Source organism: Myotis daubentonii, chromosome X (genome assembly GCF_963259705.1).
Source record: "Myotis daubentonii chromosome X, mMyoDau2.1, whole genome shotgun sequence".
Classification (NCBI taxonomy): Eukaryota; Metazoa; Chordata; class Mammalia; order Chiroptera; family Vespertilionidae; genus Myotis; species Myotis daubentonii.
In genome coordinates this window covers 87215534-87237746 of record NC_081861.1, presented here as the reverse complement: position 1 = coordinate 87237746, position 22213 = coordinate 87215534, and the positions used below count along the sequence as shown (strand labels likewise).

General features: G+C 44.0%; 1 protein-coding gene across 6 annotated transcripts in view; it reads right to left on the bottom strand.

The window, feature by feature from the left end:
• PHKA1 (phosphorylase kinase regulatory subunit alpha 1) overlaps positions 1–22213 on the bottom strand; it is a 296474-nt gene that overhangs the window by 18726 nt on the left and 255535 nt on the right. For all 6 annotated transcript variants that reach the window (XM_059679280.1, XM_059679283.1, XM_059679284.1 and 3 more), the window contains one exon: positions 21259–21374. In XM_059679280.1, the coding sequence (XP_059535263.1) occupies positions 21259–21374 (116 nt within the window). The remainder of the gene's footprint in view (positions 1–21258; positions 21375–22213) is intronic.

Sequence of the window (22213 nt, the reverse complement as noted above, 5' to 3'; positions counted from 1 at the left end):
CAGCCCCGCCTCTCTGATCAGGCCCAGAGATAGGCCTGGAGATGCTGACTGGCATAGAAACCAACCAATAAGAACCAAAACTGGGTGAACTGTGAGGAGCCAATGGCTGCCTAGGAGGTGGAGCTTTTGACGCTGACTGGCATAGAAACCGACCAATCAGAACCAAATCTGGGTGAACTGAGCAGGCAGAACTTAGGGTGGGGGGCTGAGGAGAGGTTTTAAGGGCAACAGTTGTTTGGTGTAAGGTGTAAGAAAGAGGTTCAATTTTTTAATGACTGGTGTGGCAGTATAGTGCATATGGGTGGCTATCAGTCCAGATATAGGGATTATGTATTTTTGTCTGCCAAGAGCATCTCCTCCTGCTAAAAAAGGCTTCCCCCCTCCCATTTAAGCAATCCTATCCTATATAATCTATCTATACTAGTAAAAGGGTAATATGCTAATTAGACCAGGTTGACCAGCCATCTTCTGGACATCTGACTTTCTTCCAGACAAAGTCATGGTGGTGGGGGCTGAGGCAGAGGCAGTTAGGGGCGATCAGGCCAGCAGGGGAGGGCAGTTGGGAGCAACCAGGCTGGCAGAGATAGGCAGTTGGGAGTGAGATCAGGCTGGCAGGGAAGGGCAGTTAGGGGTGATCAGGCAGGCAGAGGCAGTTGGGAATGAGACCAGGCCAGCAGGGGAGGGCAGTTGGGGGTGAGATCAGGCTGGTAGGGGAGGGCAGTTAAGGGCAATCAGGCAGGCAGGCAGAGGCAGTTAGGGGCGATCAGGCAGGCAGGCAGGTGAGCAGTTAGGAGCAAGTGGTCCCAGATTGTAAGAGGGAAGTCCGATTGGAGAGAGTGCAGACTGGGCTGAGGGACCTCCTCCCTCTGTGCGTGGATTTCATGCACTGGGCCACTAGTCTATCCTATCTAATAAAAGAGAAACATAGTAATTAGCCATACGTCCGCTACCCTTCCCATTGGCTAATCAGGGCGATATGCAAATCAACTGCCAGCCAAGATGGTGGCCAGCAGCCAGGCTACTGACACGAACAGGAGGCTTGCTTGCTTCAGTGACAGAGGACTTCAATGTTCCCCGCCTGCCGCTGCTGGGCTCTGAGCTGCTAAGAAACATTGTTACAAATATAGAAGCTAAACAAAACCCCAGAAACCTGTTTTCAGTCAGCCGGGATCTCAGAGCTGGAGTCGCAACAAAGTTTCAAATACAGAAAGTAAACAAAGCCAGAAACCTGCTTTCAGCAGCGAGGTCTCACAGCTAAAGCCAGCTCTCAGCTCCAGTGACAGCCATAAATTCAGGAATAAAAAAAAAAAAAAAAGGAAAAAAGGAGCAGTTGGGAGCTTCAGTCACCCGCTAGCCTGAAAATGGCCCTCAGCCTCTCACCCAGACTGGACAGGCACCCCAGTGGGGACCCCCACCCTGAAGGGGGTGTGACCAGATGCAAACAGCCATCATCGCCTCATCCAGGCTGGCCAGGCACCAAAGCGGGACCCCCACCCTGATCCAGGACACCCTTCAAGGCAAACCAGCCGGCCCCTACCCATGCACCAGGACTCTATCCTATATAGTAAAAGGGTAATATGCCTCCCAGCACTGGGATCAGTGGAGCCGCGAGGCCTCCTGGCCCCTGGATCAGCCTGACAGAGGGCAGCGCCCAAACCCCCTGATCGTCCTGCGGCTCTGTGTGGTGTGACAGGGGGTGGGGCCACAACCTCCCTATCCGCCCTGCTCTGTTAGTGACAGGGTAAGGCACCCCAACCTCCTGATCAGCCCTGCTCTGTGCCTGATAGGGGGAGCTCCCCAAACCCCTGATCACCCTGCGGCTCTGTGTGTGACAGGGTGTGACATCCCAACCCCCTGATTAGCCCTGCTCTGTGCCTGATAGGGGGGAGCTCCCAACCCCCTGATCGGCCCTGCTCTGTGTGTGACGGGGGGCGCCGCAACCTCCCCATTGACCCTGTCTTGAGTGTGACAGGGGGCGGCGCCCCAACCCCACAATCGGCCCTACCCTGAGCGTGACTGAGAGTGGCATCACAACCTCCTGATCCGCCCTGCTCTGTGCATGACAGGGGGCGGTGCCCCAACTCCCCAATTGGCCCTGCTCTGAGCCCGACCAGGGGCTGCGGGACAGGCACCTAGGGATTGGGCTTGCCCTCTGCCACCCAGGAGTGGGCCTAAGCCAGCAGGTCGTTATCTCCTGAGGGGTCCCAGACTGTGAGAGGGCACAAGTGGGGCTAAGGGATACCGCCCCCTCCCCGCCAGTGCACAAATTTTTGTGCACCGGGCCTCTAGAATATCTATAAAAGAGTAATATGCAAATTGACGGAACAGCAGAACCACCAGAATGACCGCTCAACCAGTCACTATGAGGCACACTGACCACCTCTCGGTCCCTCCCTGGGGCCAGCAGGCTCTAATTGCCCGATGTAGAACGGAGAACCGGGGGTGGGTGGTGGCAGTGGAGTGGGGCCAGCTACTGGCAGCCGGGGAAGATGGCCCTGATCACAGGCCAAGCCTAGTGACTGTACCCGTGCATGAATTTCATGTGCGGGGCCTCTACTCTACATAATAAAAGCCCAGTGACCTTTACAGCAGAACGATCAGTTGCTGTGATTCACCGGCTGCAGGGACCTCCACAAGTGCCACTGCCGAGGCTGAGGGCCCCAAGGCCAGTTGTACAGCGGCACCAAGGTGCCTGTTAAGAACACGAAGGTGGCCAGCATGAGCATGCAGCTTGAGATGAAGGCTCTGTGGGATGAATTCAATCAGCTTGGCACTAAAATGATCCTCACCAAGGCTGGCAGGCCAGGGCACCCCTCTCCCTGCTGTGACCTTCCCCATGTGGCACCAGTATCAGGCAGCAGGCTTTGGCCCGATTCACATGAGCGAGACTGAGAAGTGTGGTGGGGGGCACAGCCTGGCCACCTGCGGGTCCCTCTTGGTGCAGGCCAGCTCCTTTGCTCTCTGAGTCCCTGCTCTGGCGACAGCTGCCTGGTGTGCTGGGCTGGAGGGTACTGCTTGGGAGGCCAGGAAGGCGGTGGAGAGAAACCCTGTGGACCAGTTGCCCAACCAGCAGCCCAGGACCTGGCAGCACCAGAAACAGACCAGCTCAGAGCACACCGAGCTTGGGGTGAAGGTAGCTGTCTGTGAGGGGCCTTGCCACAAGCTGGCTCCTGGTGGCTTCCACCTCAAAGGAAACTCAGTCTTTGGTTTCTTAGTTCAGTCTATCCCGGCTAAAGAGGAGCAGCTGGGCACACTTTACAGGAGAATTAAGACTCTAAAACAGTGTGTTCTGTTCAGTGGAGATCGCTACCCAGTTGTCTTAGGCCTAAATTCTGGGTGATTGTGGGGCTGGCTCTGCCACTGGAGCCCATGTCTTCTAATTGGCCTGTATTTGTTGCAAGGGCCCAAAGAGAAGGAGAACACGTTTTTTGGTCAATGGATATTACCAACAATGACGAGTGCTGGCCTGTGTCTAATATACACACAGAGACACAAGCTCTGAGTCCAGCTGGCCAAAGGGAGCTCAGGGCTTGTTTGCAGAGCCATCTGGTGGTTTCTGTTTCCTTGCTGAGGCTGTCCTCCCTGAGAAGCCTGGGGCCAATGCTCAGCTCCAGCTCAGTAGGTCTTCTCTATGCCCCTCCACCTGGCCGACCCCATCCCTGATCGGCCCCCACACTCTGATCTGGGCTGGGCTGGCCGGCCAACCACCCGTGGCCCCTCTGCCCAGCTGAACCAGCATGATTGGCCTGATCAGGGCAGGCCGGCCGGACCCCACCCCTGCATAATTTCATGCCCCAGGCCTCTAGTATAATATAAATGCAAATGGATATCTGATAAGAGTACTCAAATGAAGTTTATTTCAAAGTAAACTTCAAGCATTGGCTCATTCTTTTCCTAAATGGTTTGTGACTCCTAAAAAAAAAATCGATTTTGCCTCTCCTATTCAGTCTGTGCTTTAATAGTACAAGCTAGCACAAATCTATTTTAAAAGCAGGAGCATTAGATTTAAGATTTTCATGAAAAAGTGCTACAAAGATCAAATTAGTACCTTCTCACCTTGGACTTTAAAATCACATGATTTGCCCTAACTGGTTTGGCCCAGGTTCGATTCTGGTCAAGGGCATGTACCTTGGATGTGGGCACATATCCAGTAGGGAGTGTGCAGGAGGCAGCTGATCAATGTTTCTCTCTCATCAATGTTTCTAACTCTCTATCTCTCTCCCTTCCTCTCTGTAAAAAATCAATAAAATATATTTTAAAAAAATAAAAAATAAATAAAATCACATGATTTCCCAGAGTCTTGAAATAAGCTTTGGAAGTTTGTGTTAATTATTTCTTTGTATAATACAACTAGAGACCCAGTGCATGAAAATTTGTGCACTCGGGGGGTCCCTCAGCTCGGCCTGTGCCCTCTCGCAGTCTAGGACTCCTTGGGGGATGTCCACCTGCTGACTTAGGCCCGCTCCCCAGGGGATCGGGCCTAAGCTAGCAGTCAGACATCCCTCTGGCAGCCTGGGAGCCCTCGGGGGATGTCCACTTGCCAGTGGGGAGCAGGTCTAAGCTGCAGTCGGACATCCTTAGCACTGCTGAGGAGGTGGGAGAGGCTCCCACAACCACTGCTGTGCTGGCAGCCATCAGCCTGGCTTGTGGCTGAGCAGAGCTCTCCCTGTGGGAGCGCACTGAACACCAGGGGGCAGCTCCTGCATTGAGCATCTGCCCCCTGGTGGTCAGTGTGTGTCATAGTGACCAGTCATTGCCAGTCATTCTGCTGTTAGGGTCAATTTGTATATTACCCTTTTATTATATAGGATAGAGGCCTGGTGCACGGGTGGGGGCAGGCTTGTTTGCCCCGAAGGGCGTCCCGGATCAGGGTGGGGTCCTGCTGGGGTGCCTGGCCAGCCTGGGTGAGGGGCTGAGGGCTGTTTTCAGGCTGGCCACAGCCCTAACAGGGTGGGGGTCCCCTCTTGGGTGCCTGGCCAGCCTGGGTGAGGGGCTGATGGCTGTTTGCAGGCTGGCCAAGCCTCCCAGCAGGGACCCTCACCCATTGGGGGCGTGGCCTGCCTGGGTGAGTGGCTAAAGGCAGTTTTTAGGCTTCCCGCAGCCCCTTCAGGATGGGGGTCCCGCTGGGGTGCCTGGACAACCTGGGTTAGGGTTTGAGGGCCATTTTCAGGCTGGTCACACCCCCTTCAGGGTGGGGGTCCCCACTGGGGTGCCTGGCCAGCCTGGGTGAGGGGCTGATGGCTGTTTTCAGGCTGCCCACAGCCCCTTCAGGGTGGAGGAGTCTGGCTGGGGTGCCTGGCCAGCCTGGGTGAGGGGCTGATGGCCGTTATCAGGCTGTTAACACCTCCAGTGACCCAAGCTCCTAGCCTCTCCTTTTTTTCTTTCTTTTTTTTTCAGCACCTCCTTGAGCAGAGGCTAGGGTGGGCTGGAAGCAGGTATCTGGGATTTATTTTCTTCTATAATTGAAACTTCGTAGCTTGAGTGGAGCCCAGGGCCGGCCATGGCAGGCAGGAAGCTTGGTTTCCTCCATCTCTGGGGGCAACCCAAGCCTCCTGCTCAATCCAGCTCCATGGCTGCCACCATCTTAGTAGGGTTAATTTGCATATTCGCTTCTGATTGGCTGGTGGGTGTAGCAGAATGGCAGAGTGATGGTTAATTTGCATGTTTCTCTTTTGTTAGTGTAGATAACTCATCTATTCTCACCTGCAGGAAAAAATGAGTGAGAGGCTACAATACGAAGTTTGCTGACTCCCATCAACTTCCAGTAATTTAAGTGTTTTTCCTCTATGTGTCCACAACACCTTTCATATACCTCTTTCAAGATGATGATAAAAGTCTAATTTCAAAACAATACCTTGAAAACAGATTTTTTTAAAAGGCCCACATCTAATCTGGTTTTCTCTCTGATGTCTCTCTCTCTCTCTTTTTCTTTTTTCTTTTAGGTCAGCAAATTTTTATTCTATTTCTCACATGGGCAAGGAAAATATAGTTGCTTTACTTCTTTTTCTTATTTTTTATTGTTGAAAGTATTACATATGTCCCCTTTTTCCCCATTGTCCTTGCCCAGCCTGCCCCTGGCCACCAGCCATGGCCTTCACCCCCACTCATTGTCTGTGTCCATTGGTATGCTTATATGCATACAAGTTATTTGGTTGATCACTTATCCCTCTCCCCACTCAGGCCATCCTCCCCTGCCTTCCCTCTGAGGTTTGACAGTCTGTTCAATGATTCTGTGTCTCTGTATCTATATATGTTCACCAGAATATGTTGTTCATTATATTGCACAAATGAGTGACATCATGTGATACTTATCTTTCTCTGACTGGCTTATTTTGCTTAGCATAATGCTCTCCAGGTACATCCATGCTGTTACGAATGGTAAGTGTTCTTTCTCTTTTATAGCAGTGTAGTATTCCATTGTGTAGATGTACCATTATTTTTTAATACACTCATTGGCTGATGGGTACTTAGGTTGTTTCCAAATCTTAGCTATTGTAAATTGTGCTGCTATGAACATAGGGACGCATATGTTTTTTCTGATAGGTGTTTCTATTTTTTTTTGGGGGGGGGGTATATTCCCTGAAGTGGGATTACTGGGTCAAATGGAAGTTCCATTTTTAATTATTTGAGGAAACTTCATACTGTCTTCCACAGTGGCTGCACCAGTCTGCATTCCCACCAGCAGTGCACAAGGGTTCCTTTTTCTCTTCATCCTCACCAGCACTTGTTTGTTAATATGTTGATGATAGCCATTCAGACAGGTGTGAGATGGCACCTCGTGGTTGCTTTGATTTACATCTCTCAGATGACTAGAGACTTTGAGCATTTTTCATGTCCCTTGGCCTTCTGTATGTCCACTTGGGAGAAGTGTCTATTTAGGCCCTTTGCCTATTTTTTTAATTGGATTGTTTATCTTCCTTTTGTAAAGTTGTATAGACTTCCCTATAAACTTTGGAGATTAAACCCTTATCAGGTGTCACATTGGCAAATATCTTCTCCCATGCAGAGGTCTCTCGTGTGCTTCTTGATGGTTTCTTTTGCTGTGCAGAAGCTTTTTATTTTGATCTGGTCCCATTTGTTTATTTTGTATTTCATTTCCATTGTCATAGGAGATGTATCACTAAACATATTGCTATGAACTATATCTGATATTTTGCTGCCTATGGATTCCTCTAAGATTTTTATGGTTTCCTGTCTCATTTTGAGTTTATTTTTGTGTATGGTGTAAGTTGGTGGGCAAGTTTCATTTTTTTGCAAATATCTGTCCAATTCTCCCAACGCCATTTATTGAAGAGGCTGTCTTGACTCCAATGTATGCTCTTTCCTCCTTTGTCAAATATTAATTGAGCATACAGGTTTGGGCCGATTTCTGGCTTCTCTGTTCTGTTCCATTGATCTATGTGTCTGTTCTTGCACCAGTACCATGCTGTTTTGAGAACAGTGGCTTTGTAATATAGCTTGGTAAGTGGTATTGTGATCCCCCCAGCTTTATTCCTTATTGTTAGGATTGCTGCGGTTATTCAGGGTCTTTTTTTATCCTATATAAATTTTGGAGAGTTTTTTTGGGGGGGTCTTTGAAATATGCCGTTGGTATTTTAATGAGGATTGTGTTGAATCTGTAGATTGCTTTGGGTAATATGGACATTTTGACGATGTTGATTCTTCCAATCCATGAACACGGTATATTCTTCTACTTGTTTATATCTTCTTCTATCTCTTTTTTCAAAGTCCTGTAGTTTTCTGAGTACAGGTATTTTACCTCCTTAGTTAAGTTCATTCCTACGTATCTTAATATTTTATTACTATGGTAAATGGGATTTTTTTTTTAGTTTCTATTTCTGTGAGTTCATTGTTGGTATATAAAATTGCCATAGTTATCTGGGTGTTAATTTTGCATCCTGCTACATTGCCAAATACATTTATCAAATCAAGTAGTTTTTTAATGGAGTCTTTAGGATTTTGTATGTACAATATGATGTCATCAGCAAATAGTGACAGTTTTAATTCTTCTTTTTCTAATTCAGATGCCTTTTATTTCTTCTTCTCTGATCACTATAGCTAGCACTTCCAGTACTATGTCAAACAACAGTGCTGAAAGTGGGCATCCTTGTCTTATTCCTGTTTTAGGGGAAATGGTGTTAGTTTTTGCCCATTGAATATGATGTTGGCTGTATGATTGTCATATATGGCTTTTATTATGTTGTGTTATGATCCCTCTATTCCCACTTTGCTGAGAGTGTTTATCAAGAAAGGGTGTTGGATTTTGTCAAATACTTTTTCTTCATTAAGTGATGTGATTATGTGATTTTTCTCTCAATCTGTTTATGTGATGTATCATGTTTATTAATTTGCAGATATTGTACCATCCTTGCATCCCTGGAATAAATCCCACGTGGTCATGGTGTATGATCTTTCTAATTTAATGCTGGATCCGATTTGCTAGAATTTTGTTGAGGATTTTAACAACTATGTTCATCAGGGATATTGGCCTGTAATTATCTCTTTCTAGTATCTTTATCTGGTTTTGGAATTAGAGTAATGCTGGCTTCATAGAATGAGTGTGCCTTCCTCTTGAATTTTTTGCAATAGTCTGAGGAGGTAGGTTTTTAATTCTTTTAATGTTTTTAAGATTCCCTTGTGAAGCTGTCCAGTTCGGGGCTTTTGTTTCTTGAAAGTTTTTTGATTACTGTTTCAATTTCCTCCATAGTTATTGGCCTATGCAGATTTTTTTATCCTTCTTGAGTGAGTTTGGAAAGTTATATTTTTCTACAAATATGTCCATTTCATCTAGGTTGTCCAGTTTGTTGGAATAGAGTTATTCATGATATTTTTTTTCAATCCTTTGTATTTCTGTGGGGTTGTTACTTCACCTCTTTAATTTCTGATTTTATTTGGGTCCTCTGTCTTTGCTTTTAGGAGAGTCTGTCTAGAGTTTCATCAATAATGTTTATTCTTTCAAAGAACCAGCTCTTGGTTTTATTGATATTTTGTATTGTTTTTTGGATCTCTATGTCATTTATTTCTGCTCTGATCTTTATTATTTCCTCCCTTCTGCTCACTCTGGCTTTTCTTGTTGCCCTTTTTCTAATTCGATAAGTTGTAGAGTTAGATAATTTATTAACATTTTTTCTTGTGTTTTTTGTTGTTGTTGTTGTTGTTGTTTTGTTTGTTTGTTTTTGTTTTTGAGGTAGGCCTATAGAGCTGTGAACTTCCCTCTCAGGACTGACTTCACTGTGTTGCACAGATTTTGGATTTTTGTGTTTTCATTGTCATTTGTTTCTGGGAATTTTTTTTATTTCTTCTTTTACCTCTTTGTTAACCCAATCATTGTTTAATAGCATACTATTTAGCCTCCAAGACCTTTATATTTTTTACTAGAGGTGCAGTGCACGAAATTCATGCATGGGGGGAGGTCCCTCAGCCCGGCCTGCATCCTCTCCAATTCGGGACCCCTTGAGGGATGTCCAACTGCCTCTTGCAATCCGGGACTGCTGACTCCTAACCGCTTGCCTGCCTACCTGATCACCCCTAACCCCTCTGCCTGCCTGCTTGATGGTCCCTAACCACCTCTGCCTGCCTGATTACCCCTAACTGCTCTCCTACTGACCTGATCACACCTAACTGCTCCCCTGCTGGCCTGATTGCCCCTAACCACCTCTGCCTTGCCCCACACCCAGCTTCCAGGATTCCCTTCTCTGGCCAGTCACAGGCACCCAGGACCTGGGCTTCCCTCCCTCTGGCTGGCCACAGGCACCCAGGACCCAGGCTGGCTTCGCCCGGGCCAGCTTCAGCTGTAGGGGATTGTGGGCACTTGGCTTCACCCTGGCCGCAGCCACAGGTGCCTGGGACCAAGGAGCAGGCAGCTTGTCCCTCTCCCGGCCGCAACCACAGGCACCAGGGACCACAGAGCAGGCGGCTAGTCCCTCTCCTGAGCCACAGGCGCAGGCGCAGCTGCCTGGGACTGTGGGATGTGTGGCTTGTCCCTCTCCTAGGCCGTAGCCTGGCTGGTCCCCATTCCTCTCTCGTGAGCTCATTTGTGCCTGGCTGGTCCCCATTCCTCTCTTGTGAGCTCATTTGTGCCTGGCTGGTCCCCATTCCTTTCGTGAGCTCATTTGTGCCTGGCTGGTCCCATTCCTCTCTTGTGAGCTCATTTGTGCCTGGCTGGTCCCCATTCCTCTTGTAAGCTCATTTGTGCCTGGCTGGTCCCCATTCCTCTCTCCCCAGTGTTGACTGTCTGAGCTGTTACAGCATGACAGCATGAGGGTGTGACAACCATTTGCATATTAGCTCTTTATTATATAGGATTGTAGTTTATTTCTATTTTCATTCCATTGTGATCTGAGAAGGTACTTGATAAGATTTCAACCTTCTTGAATTTGAAGCAACTTTGCCTGTGTCCCAATATATGGTCTATCTTTGAAAATTTCCTGTGTGCACTTGAGAAGAATGTATATTCTATAGCTTTGGGGTGAAATGTTCTGAAGATACCAACTATTTCATTCTGATCCAGTGAGTCATTTAGGGTTGCTGTTTCTTTTTGATTTTTTGTCTAGAGGATTTATCCAGTGATGTCAATGAGTATTAAAGTCCCCTACTAAGATTGCATTGCTGTCAATCTCTCCCTTGAAATCTTCCAGAAGTTTTTTCATGTATTTGGTGCTCCTGTATTGGATGCATATATGTTTACCAGGGTTATATTCTCTTGTTTTAGCAATCCCTTTAGTATTATGAAGTTGCCTTCCTTATCTCTTGTTATGGCCTTCACTTTGAGGTCTATTTTGTCTGATATAAGTATTGCTACCCCAGATTTTTTTCATTTTAGGTTGCCTGAAAGATATTTTCCATCCCTTCACTTTCAGTCTCTGTGAGTCCCTTGTTCTGAGGTGGGTCTCTTGTAGAGAGCAAATATATAGGTCATGTTTTCTTATCTATTCAGTTACCCGATGTCTTTTGATTGGAGTATTTAACCCACTTACATTTAAGGTTATTATTGATAAGTACTTATTCGTGCATGGGAGGGGGGGGGGTCCCTCAGACCAGCCTGCACCCTCTCCAATCCAGGACCCCTCAGGACTGCTGGCTCCTAACTGCTCACCTGCCTGCTGGCCTGATCCCCCTAACTGATCTCCCTTGCCTGCCTGATCACCTCTAACTGCCTTTGCCTCAGCCCTGCCACCATGGCTTTGTCTGGAAAGATGTACGCAAGGTAGTCCAGAAGATGTTCAGTCTAATTAGCATATTATCCTTTTATTAGTATATCTGCCACCTTGTCCTAAAAATGCAGGTTGTTAGCAGGTTTTCCTATCACGGAAGGGGAGCCCGCATTAGCATCCTGGATTCTGACCAGGGCTTATGCACTCGTGCTTTATCTCAGCAGATGAGATTCCTAGAAGACTCTTGGATGCACCTTGAACATTTCTATCGATTTTGCCAAATCATCCTCCAAAAATGTTGTACCACTTTAAACTCCCATCAGCAACCATGTGTGTGCCCTCTGTCCTACTTTGATGCCAATATCATTGATTTCCCCCTAGAAGGTTCCCTCCCCTCAGCCGGGACTGCTTGGCACTTGAGCCAACCTCATTGTTCAGCCCAAGATTTGATTTCCCGGGATAGAATTATGGAGGAGAAAAAATAGTTTTCCTCTACCCTTCTGAGTTCTTAGCGGAGGCCCTTGTAATGAAAGACAGATTACCAAGAGAAAAACAAACGTTCATTAACATGTGTACCTTGTGTATGTGTGGGAGATCCCAGGGAAGAATGAATAACTCCCCAAGGTGGCTTAGAATCCAGATTTAAAAACCTTCCTAGGGAAAGGGGACGGGAGATGTAGGCCTCTTAGAGGAGAGTACATGATTTTTAGGAAAGATGAATGGGGTTGGGGGGAGATAGTTTGTAACAAAGTTTGGGTGTGATGTCAACTTCTAGTCTCCTGTCCTGTGATAAGAGTCAGTCTTTGCTGGCTGATGACACTTTTCCCATTGAGGGGACCTATGACATTTAAGCTCCTTTTGGGGGGTCCAATTTTAGGCAGATCAGGAGACTTCAGTGAAAGCCTCTCCTTGCATTTGCTGTTTTTAAAGCATCTGCAGCTCAAGATCATCAATATAACAACACGGCATATGTTGGGGTGGCATGTTCTCTGACCTTCAGAAAAAACTCAACAAAAGCTTGTTTCCTCTCTTAGATGATTTGTCACAGTAGCGTTACTCCCTGGAGACAGTATTCTGACCAGACCTTCTTGGGGGTGGTCATAACATACCCTGTGCTTGTAGAAAGGTGTGGGCCATATCACTAAATAAATCAGGGTTGGTTTTCTTATCTTGTGGAAAGGGAGATAAAGTTATGATAGTTTATCTCCCTTTCCACAGGTTTCCTGCAGGTTTGTGTCTCCGCTGCGGCCCCAGTGGCTCCAGTGCTGCTGTGGCCACAGGGCTTGGGGCTACTGGGTGCTTGCCCCCCCTGTAGGCTTGTGTCTCTGCTCCTCCAGCCCCAGCGGCCCCAGTACCACTGCGGCCGTGGGGCTTGGAGCTGCTAGGTACCAGGCCCCCCTGAGGGCTTGTGTCTCTGCTCCTCTGGCCCCAGTGCCACCGTGGCCATGGGGCCTGGGGCTGCTGGGTGCCGGAACCCCCTGCGGGCTTGTGTCTCTGCTCCTCTGGACCTTGTGGCAGTGGTGACGAAGTAGGCCCAGAGGCCCACAGTGGGCAGGGTGGGGCAAAATGCCTGCGAAATCGCTATGGTAATGATGCAAGCATCCTGGCCCAGCTGCTGCCATCTTTGTTGCAGACTGACAGTGAATTTGCATATTCCCTCCTTATTGGCTGTGGGTGTCGCCATCTTTGTCGTGGAGTGATGGTTAATTGGTATATTAATGTTTTATTAGATAGGATAAGTACTTATTTGTAGCCATTTTTATTCTTTATGCCTGTGTTCCTTCTTCCTTTTCCATTTCTCCATTTTACAACTGTCTCTTATGCGTTTATTTCATTGCTGGCTTGGTAATGATAAACTCACTTAGCCTTTTTTTTTTTTTTTTTTTGAGAATCTCCTGATTTTCCCTTCAACATTGAATGATAGCCTTGCTGGACAGAGTATTCTTGGATTCAGTCCCTTGCTTTGCATCACTTTGTATACTTCATTCCATTAGCTTCTGGCCTGATGTGTTTCTGCTGCAAAACCATTTGATATTCTAATGGGATATTCCCTGTAGGTAACTCTCTGTGTCTCTCTTGCAGACCTTAAGATTCTCTCTTTGTCATTAACTTTACGATTGTAATTATGACGTGTGTCTTGCTGTAAGTCTTTTTGGGTTCATTTTGTTTAGCACTCTCTGTTCTTGTGTGACTTTTTCTTCCCTAAATCAGGGACTTTTCTGTTATTATTTCTTCACATATGTTTTCTAATCCTTGCTCCTCTTCTTGTCCATCTAGCACCTCTATTATATGGATGTTGCTTCGTTTCATGTTGTCCCAAAGCTCCCTTAAGCTCTCCTCCTTTTTTTAATTTTTTCTCCAATTACTTTTCAGATTGGGTGTTTTATTCTACACTGCCCTGTCTTCTTTTTTTTTTTTTTTTTTCCTTTCTTCCAGGACACAAGGAGGAAAATTTTTCTCTTCAAATATTTTTGACTTCTAAACCTTATTTTTTAAATTGTTTTATTGCTTATAGTATTACAAAGAGTATTACATATGTCTCCTTTTTCCCTGGCCTTAACAATCCCCCGGCAACCCCAACCCCCCCACCCCCCAGTGTCTTACATCCATTGGTTATGCTTATATGCATGCATACAAGTCCTTCAGTTGATCTCTTACCCCCCCCCCGCAACACACATCCCACCCCTCAACCCTCCCAGGCCTTCCCGCTGTAGTTTGACAGTCTCTTCGAGGCAGCTCTGCCTCTGTATCTATTTTTGTTCATAAGTTTATAATGGTATTTATTATCCATGAGTGAGTGAGATCATGTGGTGTTTTTCCTTCACTGACTGGCTTCTTTCACTTAGCATAATGCTCTCCAGTTCCATCCATGCCGTTGCAAATGGTAAGAGTTCCTTCTTTTTTACAGCAGCATAGTATTCCATCGTGTGGATGTACCACCGTTTTCTAATCCATTCATCTACTGATGGGCACTTAGGCTGTTTCCAGATCTTAGCTATGGTGAATTGTGCTGCTATGAACATATGGGCGCATATATCCTTTCTGATTGGTGTTTCTGGTTTCTTGGGATATATTCCTAGAAGTGAGATCACAGGGTCAAATGGGAGTTCCATTTTTAGTTTTTGAGGAAACTCCATACTGTCTTCCATGGTGGCTGCACAAATCTGCATTCCTACCAGCAGTACATGAGTGTTCCTTTTCTCCACATCCACTCCAGCCCTTGTCGTTTGTGGATTTGTTGATGATAGCCATTCTGACAGGTGTGAGATGGTACCTCATTGTTGTTTTGATTTGCATCTCTTGGATGATTAGTGACTTTGAGCAAGTTTTCATATTTCTCTTGGCTTTCTGAAAGTTCTCTTCTGAAAGGTGTCTATTTAGGTCCTTTGCCCATTTTTTGATTGGATTGTTTATCTTCCTTTTGTTAAGTTGTATGAGTTCCCTATAAATTTTGGAGATTAGGCCCTTATCAGATATGACATTGGCAAATATGTTTTCCCACGCAGTGGGTTTTCTTGTTGTTTTGTTAATGGTTCCTTTTGCTGTGCAGAAGCTTTTTTATTTTAATGTAGTCCCATTTGTTTATTTTCTCTTTAGTTTCCAATGCCCTAGGAGCTGTATCGGTGAAGAAATTGCTTCGGCATATGTCTGAGATTTTGTTGCCTTTGGATTCTTCTAGTATTTGTATGGTTTCCTGTCATACATTTAAGTCCTTTATCCATTTTGAGTTTATTTTTGTGTATGGTGTAAGTTGGTGGTCTAGTTTCATTTTCTTGCATGTATCCGTCCAGTTTTACCGACACCATTTATTGAAGAGACTATCTTGACTCCATTGTATGTTCTTGCCTCGTTTGTCAAATATTAATTGAGCATATTGGTTGGGGCTGATTTCTGGGCTCTCTATTCTATTCCATTGATCTACATGTCTGTTCTTGTGCCAATACCAGGCAGTTTTGAGAACAGTGGCTTTGTAATACATCTTGATATCTGGTATTGAGATCCCACCTACTTTGTTCTTTCTCAGGATCGCTCCAGCTATTCGGGGTCTTTATTTATTCCAGATGAATTTTTGGAGAGTTCGTTCTAGGCTTGTTAAATATGCCGTTGGTATTTTAATGGGAAATGCGTTGAATTTATAGATTGCTTTGGGTAGTATGGAGATTTTAGTAATGTTGATGTTACCAATCCAAGAACATGGTATGTTCTTCCATCTGTTTATGTCTTCCTCTATCTCTTTTTTCAACGTCCTGTATTTTTCTGAGTAGAGGTCTTTTACCTACTTAGTTAAGTTTATTCCTAGGTAGCTTAATTTTTTTGGTGCGATGGTAAATGGGATTGTCTTTTCAGTCTCACTTTCTGTAAGTTAACTATTGGTGTATAGAAATGCTATAGATTTCTTGGCATTAATTTTGTATCCTGTTACATTGCCGAATTCATTTATTAAGTCTAATAGTTTTTGATGGAGTCTTTAGGGATTTTTTATGTATAATATCATGTCATCTGCAAATAAGGACAGTTTTACTTCTTCTGTTCCAATTTGGAATCCTTTTATTTTTTCTTTTTGTCTAATTGCAATAGCTAATACATCCAGTACTATATCGAACAGGAGTGGTGAGAGTGGGCATCCTTGTCTTGTTCCTGTTCTTAGGGAAAATGCCGTTAGTTTTTGTCCATTGATTATGATGTTCGCTGTGGGTTTGTCATATATGGATTTTATTATGTTGAGGTATGACCCTTCTATTCCCACCTTGCTGAGAGTTTTTATCAAGAAAGGGTGTTGCATTTTGTCAAATGCTTTTTCTGCATCAATTGATATGACTATGTGGGTTTTTTTTATTGCTTAACGTATTACAAAGGGTATTACATATGTGTTCATTTTTCCCCCCGCCCTGGACAGTCCCCTAGCCTCCCCTATCCCCCGGTGTCTTATGTCCATTGGTTATGCTTATATGCATGCATACAAGTCCTTTGGTTGATCTCTTACCCCCCTACCTCCTGCACCCCCACCCTCCCCGGCCTTCCCGCTGCAGTTTGACAATCTGTTTGAGACAGCTCTGCCTCTGTATCTATTATTGTTCAAAAGTTTATAATGGTCTCTATTGTCCATGAATGAGTGAGATCATGTGGTATTTTCCCTTCATTGACTGGCTTATTTCACTTAGCATAATGCTCTCCAGTTCCATCCATGCCGTTGCAAATGGTAAGAGTTCCTTCTTTTTTACAGCAGCATAGTATTCCATCGTGTGGATGTACCACCGTTTTCTAATCCATTCATCTACTGATGGGCACTTAGGCTGTTTCCAGATCTTAGCTATGGTGAATTGTGCTTCTATGAACATAGGGGTGCATATATCCTTTCTGATTGGTGTTTCTAGTTTCTTGGGATATATTCCTAGAAGTGGGATCACAGGGTCAAATGGGAGTTCCATTTTCAGTTTTTTAAGGAAACTCCATACTGTCTTCCATAGTGGCTGCACCAGTCTGCATTCCCACCAGCAGTGCACAAGTGTTCCTTTTTCTCCACATCCTCTCCAGCACTTGTCGTTTGTTGATTTGTTGATGATAGCCAGTCTGACAGGTATGAGATGGTACCTCATTGTTGTTTTGATTTGCATCTCTCGGATGATTAGTGACTCTGAGCATGTTTTCATATGTCTCTTGGCTTTCTGAATGTCCTCTTTTGAAAGGTGTCTATTTAGATCCTTTGCCCATTTTTTGATTGGATTGTTTATCTTCCTTTTGTTAAGTTGTATGAGTTCCCTATAAATTTTGGAGATTAGGCCCTTATCAGATATGTCATTGGCAAATATGTTTTCCCACACAGTGGGTTTTCTCGTTGTTTTGTTGATGGTTTCTTTTGCTGTGCAGAAGCTTTTTATTTTGATGTAGTCCCATTTGTTCATTTTCTCTTTCGTTTCAAGTGCCCTAGGAGTTGTATCAGTGAAGAAATTACTTCGGCATATGTCTGAGATTTTGTTGCCTTTGGATTCTTCTAGAATTTTTATGGTTTCCTGTCTATGTGGGTTTTTTTTCTTTCAATTTGTTTATGTGTTGTATCACCTTTATTGATTTTCGGATATTGTACCATCCTTGCATCCCTGGGATAAATCCTACTTGGTCATGGTGTATGATCTTTCTGATGTACTGCTGGATCTGATTTGCTAAGATTTTGTTGAGGATTTTGGCATCTATGTTCATGAGGGATATTGGACTGTAATTCTCTTTCATTGTGTTGTCTTTACCTGGTTTTGGTATTAGGGTGATGCTGGCTTCATAGAATGAGTTTGGAACTGTTCCTTCCTCTTGGATTTTTTGTAGTAGTCTGAGGATAGGTTTTAGTTCTTCCTTGAATGTTTGCTAAAACTCCCCTGTGAAGCTGTCTGGTCCTGGGCTTTTGTTTACTGGAAGCTTTTTGATGACTGCTTCAATTTCTTCCATAGTTATTGGCCTATTGAAATTTTTACATTCTTCCTGATTGAGTTTTGGAAGGTTGTATTTTTCTAGGAATATGTCCATTTCCTCCAGGTTGTCTAGTTTGTTGGAGTAGAGTTGTCCATAGTATTGTTTAACAATCATTTGTATTTCTGTGGGGTCTGTTGTTATTTCGCCTCTATCATTTCTGATTTTGTTTATTAGTGTCCTCTCTCTTTGCTTCTTGGTGAGCCTGGCTAGAGGTTCATCAATCTTGTTTATCCTTTCAAAGACCAGCTCCTGGTTTCATTGATTTTATGTATTGTTTTTTTGGTCTCTATATCATTTATTTCTGCTCTAATCTTTATTATCTCCTTCCTTCTGTTGCTCTCTTTCTAATTCTTTGTGTTGTAGAGTTAGATGATTTACTATCATTTTTTTCTCGTTTTTTGAGATTGGCCTGTAGAGCTATAAACTTTCCTCTCAGGATTGCTTTCATTGTGTCCCATAGGTTTTGGATTGTTGTGTTTTCATTGTCATTAGTTTCCAGGATGTTTTTAATTTGTTCTTTGATCAAATTGGTAACCCAATCAATATTTAATAACATTCTGTTCAGCCTCCAAGTGTTTGAGTATTTTGGGTTGTTTTTATTGTAGTTTATTTCTAATATTATGCCATCGTTGTCTGAGAAGATGCTTGGTATGATTTCAATCTTCTTGAATTTTGGAAGATTTTGTTTGTGACCCAATATGTGGTCTATTTTTGAATATGTCCCATGAGCCCTTGAGAAGAATGTATATTTCGTGGCTTTGGGGTGAAGTGTTCTGAAGATGTCTATTAAGTCCATCTGATCTAGTGAGTTATTTAGGATTACTGTATCTTTGCTGATTTTTTGACTAGAGGATTTATCAGTGATGTCAGTGGTGTATTAAAGTCCCCTACTATGATTGTATTGTTGTCGATCTCTCCTTTGATATCTTCCAGGAGTTTTTTATGTATGTGGGTGCTCCTGCATTGGGTGCATATATGTTTACCAGCGTTATATCTTCTTGTTGTATTGACCTCTTTAGTATTATGAAGTGGCCTTCCTTATCTCTTGTTATGGCCTTCACTTTGAGGTCTATTTTGTCCGATATAAGTATTGCTACCCCAGCTTTCTTTTCATTTCCATTTGCCTGAAAGATATTTTTCCATCCCTTCACTTTTAGTCTTTGTGAGTCCCTTCTTCTGAGTTTGGTCTCTTGTAGACAGCAAATGTATGGGTCATGTTTTTTTATCCATTCAGCCACTCGATGTCTTTTGATTGGACCATTTAGTCCATTCACGTTTAAAGTTATTATTGAAAGGTACTTGTTTGTAGCCATTTCTTTTTTTGTGTGGTTGTTTTCTTTCTGAGGTTTTTATTTCTTCCTTTTACACCAGTCCCTTTAGCATTTCTTGCATTGCTGGCTTGGTGGCAATAAACTCCCTTAACCTTTTTTTTTGTCTGTGAAGCTTCTTATTTCCCCTTCAATTTTGAATGATAGCCTTGCTGGATAGAGTATTTTTGGATTCAGTCCTTTGCTTTGCATCACTTTCTAAATTTCTGTCCATTCTTTTCTGGCCTGATGTGTTTCTGTGGAGAAATCATTTGATAATCTGATGGGAGATCCCTTGAATGTAACTTTCCGTCTCTCTCTTGCGGCCCTTAAGATTCTCTCTTTGTCCTGAACATTTGCCATGGTAATTATGATGTGTCCTGGTGTGGGTCTTTTTGGGTTCACCTTGTTTGGGACTCTCTGTGTTTGTGTGATTTTTTTCTACCCCACCTCAGGGAAGTTTTCTGGTATTATTTCTTCAAATAGGTTTTCTAACCCTTGTTCCTCTTTCTGTTGTTCTTGCACCCCTATTATTCGTATGTTGTTTCGTTTCATGTTGTCCCATAGCTCCCTTAGGCTCTCCTCCTGTCTTTTAATTTTTTTTTCCAATTGCTGTTCAGTTTGGGTGTGTTTTGTTTCCCTGTCTTCTAATTTGCTAATTCGGTCCTCTGCTTCTCTTAGTCTACTGTTGAAACTTTCAGTGGTGTTTTTTATTGCAGCTATATCACTCTTCATTTCTTCTTGGTTCTTACATAATTTATTTTTTCATCTGTTTCTTCTTGCTTCTTGCATAAGTTGTTGATTTTTTTCCTCTATCCGTTTATGCACTCTAGGACCCTTAATCTGAGTTCTTTTTCTGTCATGTTGCATGCCTCTGTATCACTTAGCTGCTTTTCTGGCGAGTCCTCCTTTTCGTTCCTTTGGGGGTTTCTTTGTCTACCCATGTTTGATCGTACCGCCATATCTAGATGTTGAGTCGTTCAGTGGCTGCTTCTTGGTTGGTCGTGGCTCCTCGGGCAGCGGTTGCTCCTTGGGCAGTTGTGGTAGCAGCTGTTCCTCAGTTGGTAGCAGCTCCTCTGGTGGGTGCTGTTCACGGTTGTCGTCTACCCTGTCTTCTAACCCACTGATTTGGTTCTCCGTTCTTCTAGTCTACTGTTTAAACCTTCCATTGTGTTCTTTATTATAGCTGTATCATTCTTCATTTCCTCTTGATTTATACATCTGTTGGTAAATTTCTCATCTAGCTGGTTTAGGAACTGTATGACTCTTACTCTGAATTCTTTCTCTGACATACTAATTGCCTCCATTTCATTTAGTTCCTTTTTCTGGTGCTCACTCCTTTTCTTCCCTTTGGGGGTTCTTTGTCTCTCCATTTTCCTGTCTCTTTTTGTCCCTGGGCTCCCTGCTTGGGGTTTCTGGGGTTGAATCCCCTAGTGGATCAATGACCCAGGACTTGCTAGCCTGGAGACTGGATCTACCTTGAGTTTTACACCTTTATTTTCTCTGCTCTGAGTTATAACCCCTTTTGCCCCGGTTCTTGTCCCTCAGTTGTCCACTTCACATTCTCGCAGTCGGTGGGTTTACATGCACAGTTCCTCTGGTGTGTGACTCCCTGTGAGTTCCTAGAGCCCTCTGGCATGCAATACATTGTGCGGCCCCAGCACCCAAGGAAGGATGGCATCCTAGGACCCTCTCGCAGCACACATGCGACTTACAGCTGGGAAAACCAGATCACACCAGTAGCTCTGACCTGGGCTAGGTGTAGGGTTCGTGCTAGGAAACAACTCTGTGCTGGGGGCGGAGTGCTCACCGGCCAGAAGCCTCTGACCATGCCGGGGACAGAGCCTGCATTAGTATTTCTTCTTAAAAGTAATAAATCTTAGTCTAGTTTCATAAAGAAAATTAATTCCAAAATTACAGGTTGATCCTAACAAGAGGAACTCTGAGTTTTAATATTTTGCCATCAGAAACAAATTACTCTTCTCTTAAAATTAACAAAATCATTTGGCTCAGAAAAAGGAAAGCTGTCTAGAAAATGATTGCTACAAAAGAGAATCAAACAAGCTATTCATGGCTTGTCATCTTATTTGTTAAAAGTCCATGACCTCATGAATGTTATGTAGAATTAAAGGCAGGTTAAACTGTTAAAGGATCTCTAGTTGTTTCCCCTGACTTTCAGTCGAGATACATAGTATATGAAATTCCACCTGAAAAACATGCAGCTCAATTGAAACTCAGAATATAAAACAATATATATAATCCCAACAAAGTCTGACTACAAAAGAATGTTCTTAAATACGTCAATTTTTCAGCGAATCTCCCAAGTAGTATCTTACCTGCTTTATCTCACTTTTTAACTGCATGATCCCAGTTCGTTCAGTTTTGGTTGCTCCAACAGCACCAATCTCATGAATAGAAATGGCAGGGCTGATATTTGAATCAGTGGGGCGCACTAGATAACATGATAGATTAAAGATAGAGGGGATAATCAGGTTCAATTTTTTTCTCCATCACATTTAAAAGACTTCAATTCATGTCTTCCTTTTATGTTAATTTTAAAAACACACAAGTATAACCTTGCTACTCAAAGTGTGGTCCACGGACCAGCAGCATCAGCATCACCTAGGAGCTACTTAGTAGAATCTTAGGCCTCACTCTGGACCTTTGGTCTAGAATCAAAGACTGCATTTTTGCAAGCTCTCCAAGTGCATATAAGGTATCCATCCATCTAACATTACATATTTATTTATCCTAAGCCTAAAAGTTGAGCATGGGAGGTAACCATTTTCATTTGCTCTTATGATTTAGGTACTCAACACCAAGTGCAGATGAAAGACTAATTTGTGATGGGACCCTAGATGTGTTTGAATTTAAAGGTGAAAGGATACATCAGATGCACTGTAGCAGCTACACACACACATGTGCATATGGGTTGTTTGTTGTCCTAAACAGAGACTTCAATTTAGGATAATTTAAGGGAATGCATAAAACAGTTTAAAACAACACACGAGCCCAGCCAGTGTGGGTCAATGGTTAAGCGCAGACCTAGGAACCAGGAGGTCAAGGTTTGATTCCCTGTCAGGGCATATGCCAGGGTTGCGGGCTTGATCCCCAGTGTGGGGCATGTAGGATGCAGCTAATCAGTGATTCTCTCTCATCATTGATGTTTCTATCTCTCTATCCCTCTCCCTTAAAAAAATACATGATAGCAATCTACTTAGTTGATATTATCATTTAAGGGAACAAGTGAGACATACAATGGTTTCCAAATCTTGTTCCAGAAGACAGCTT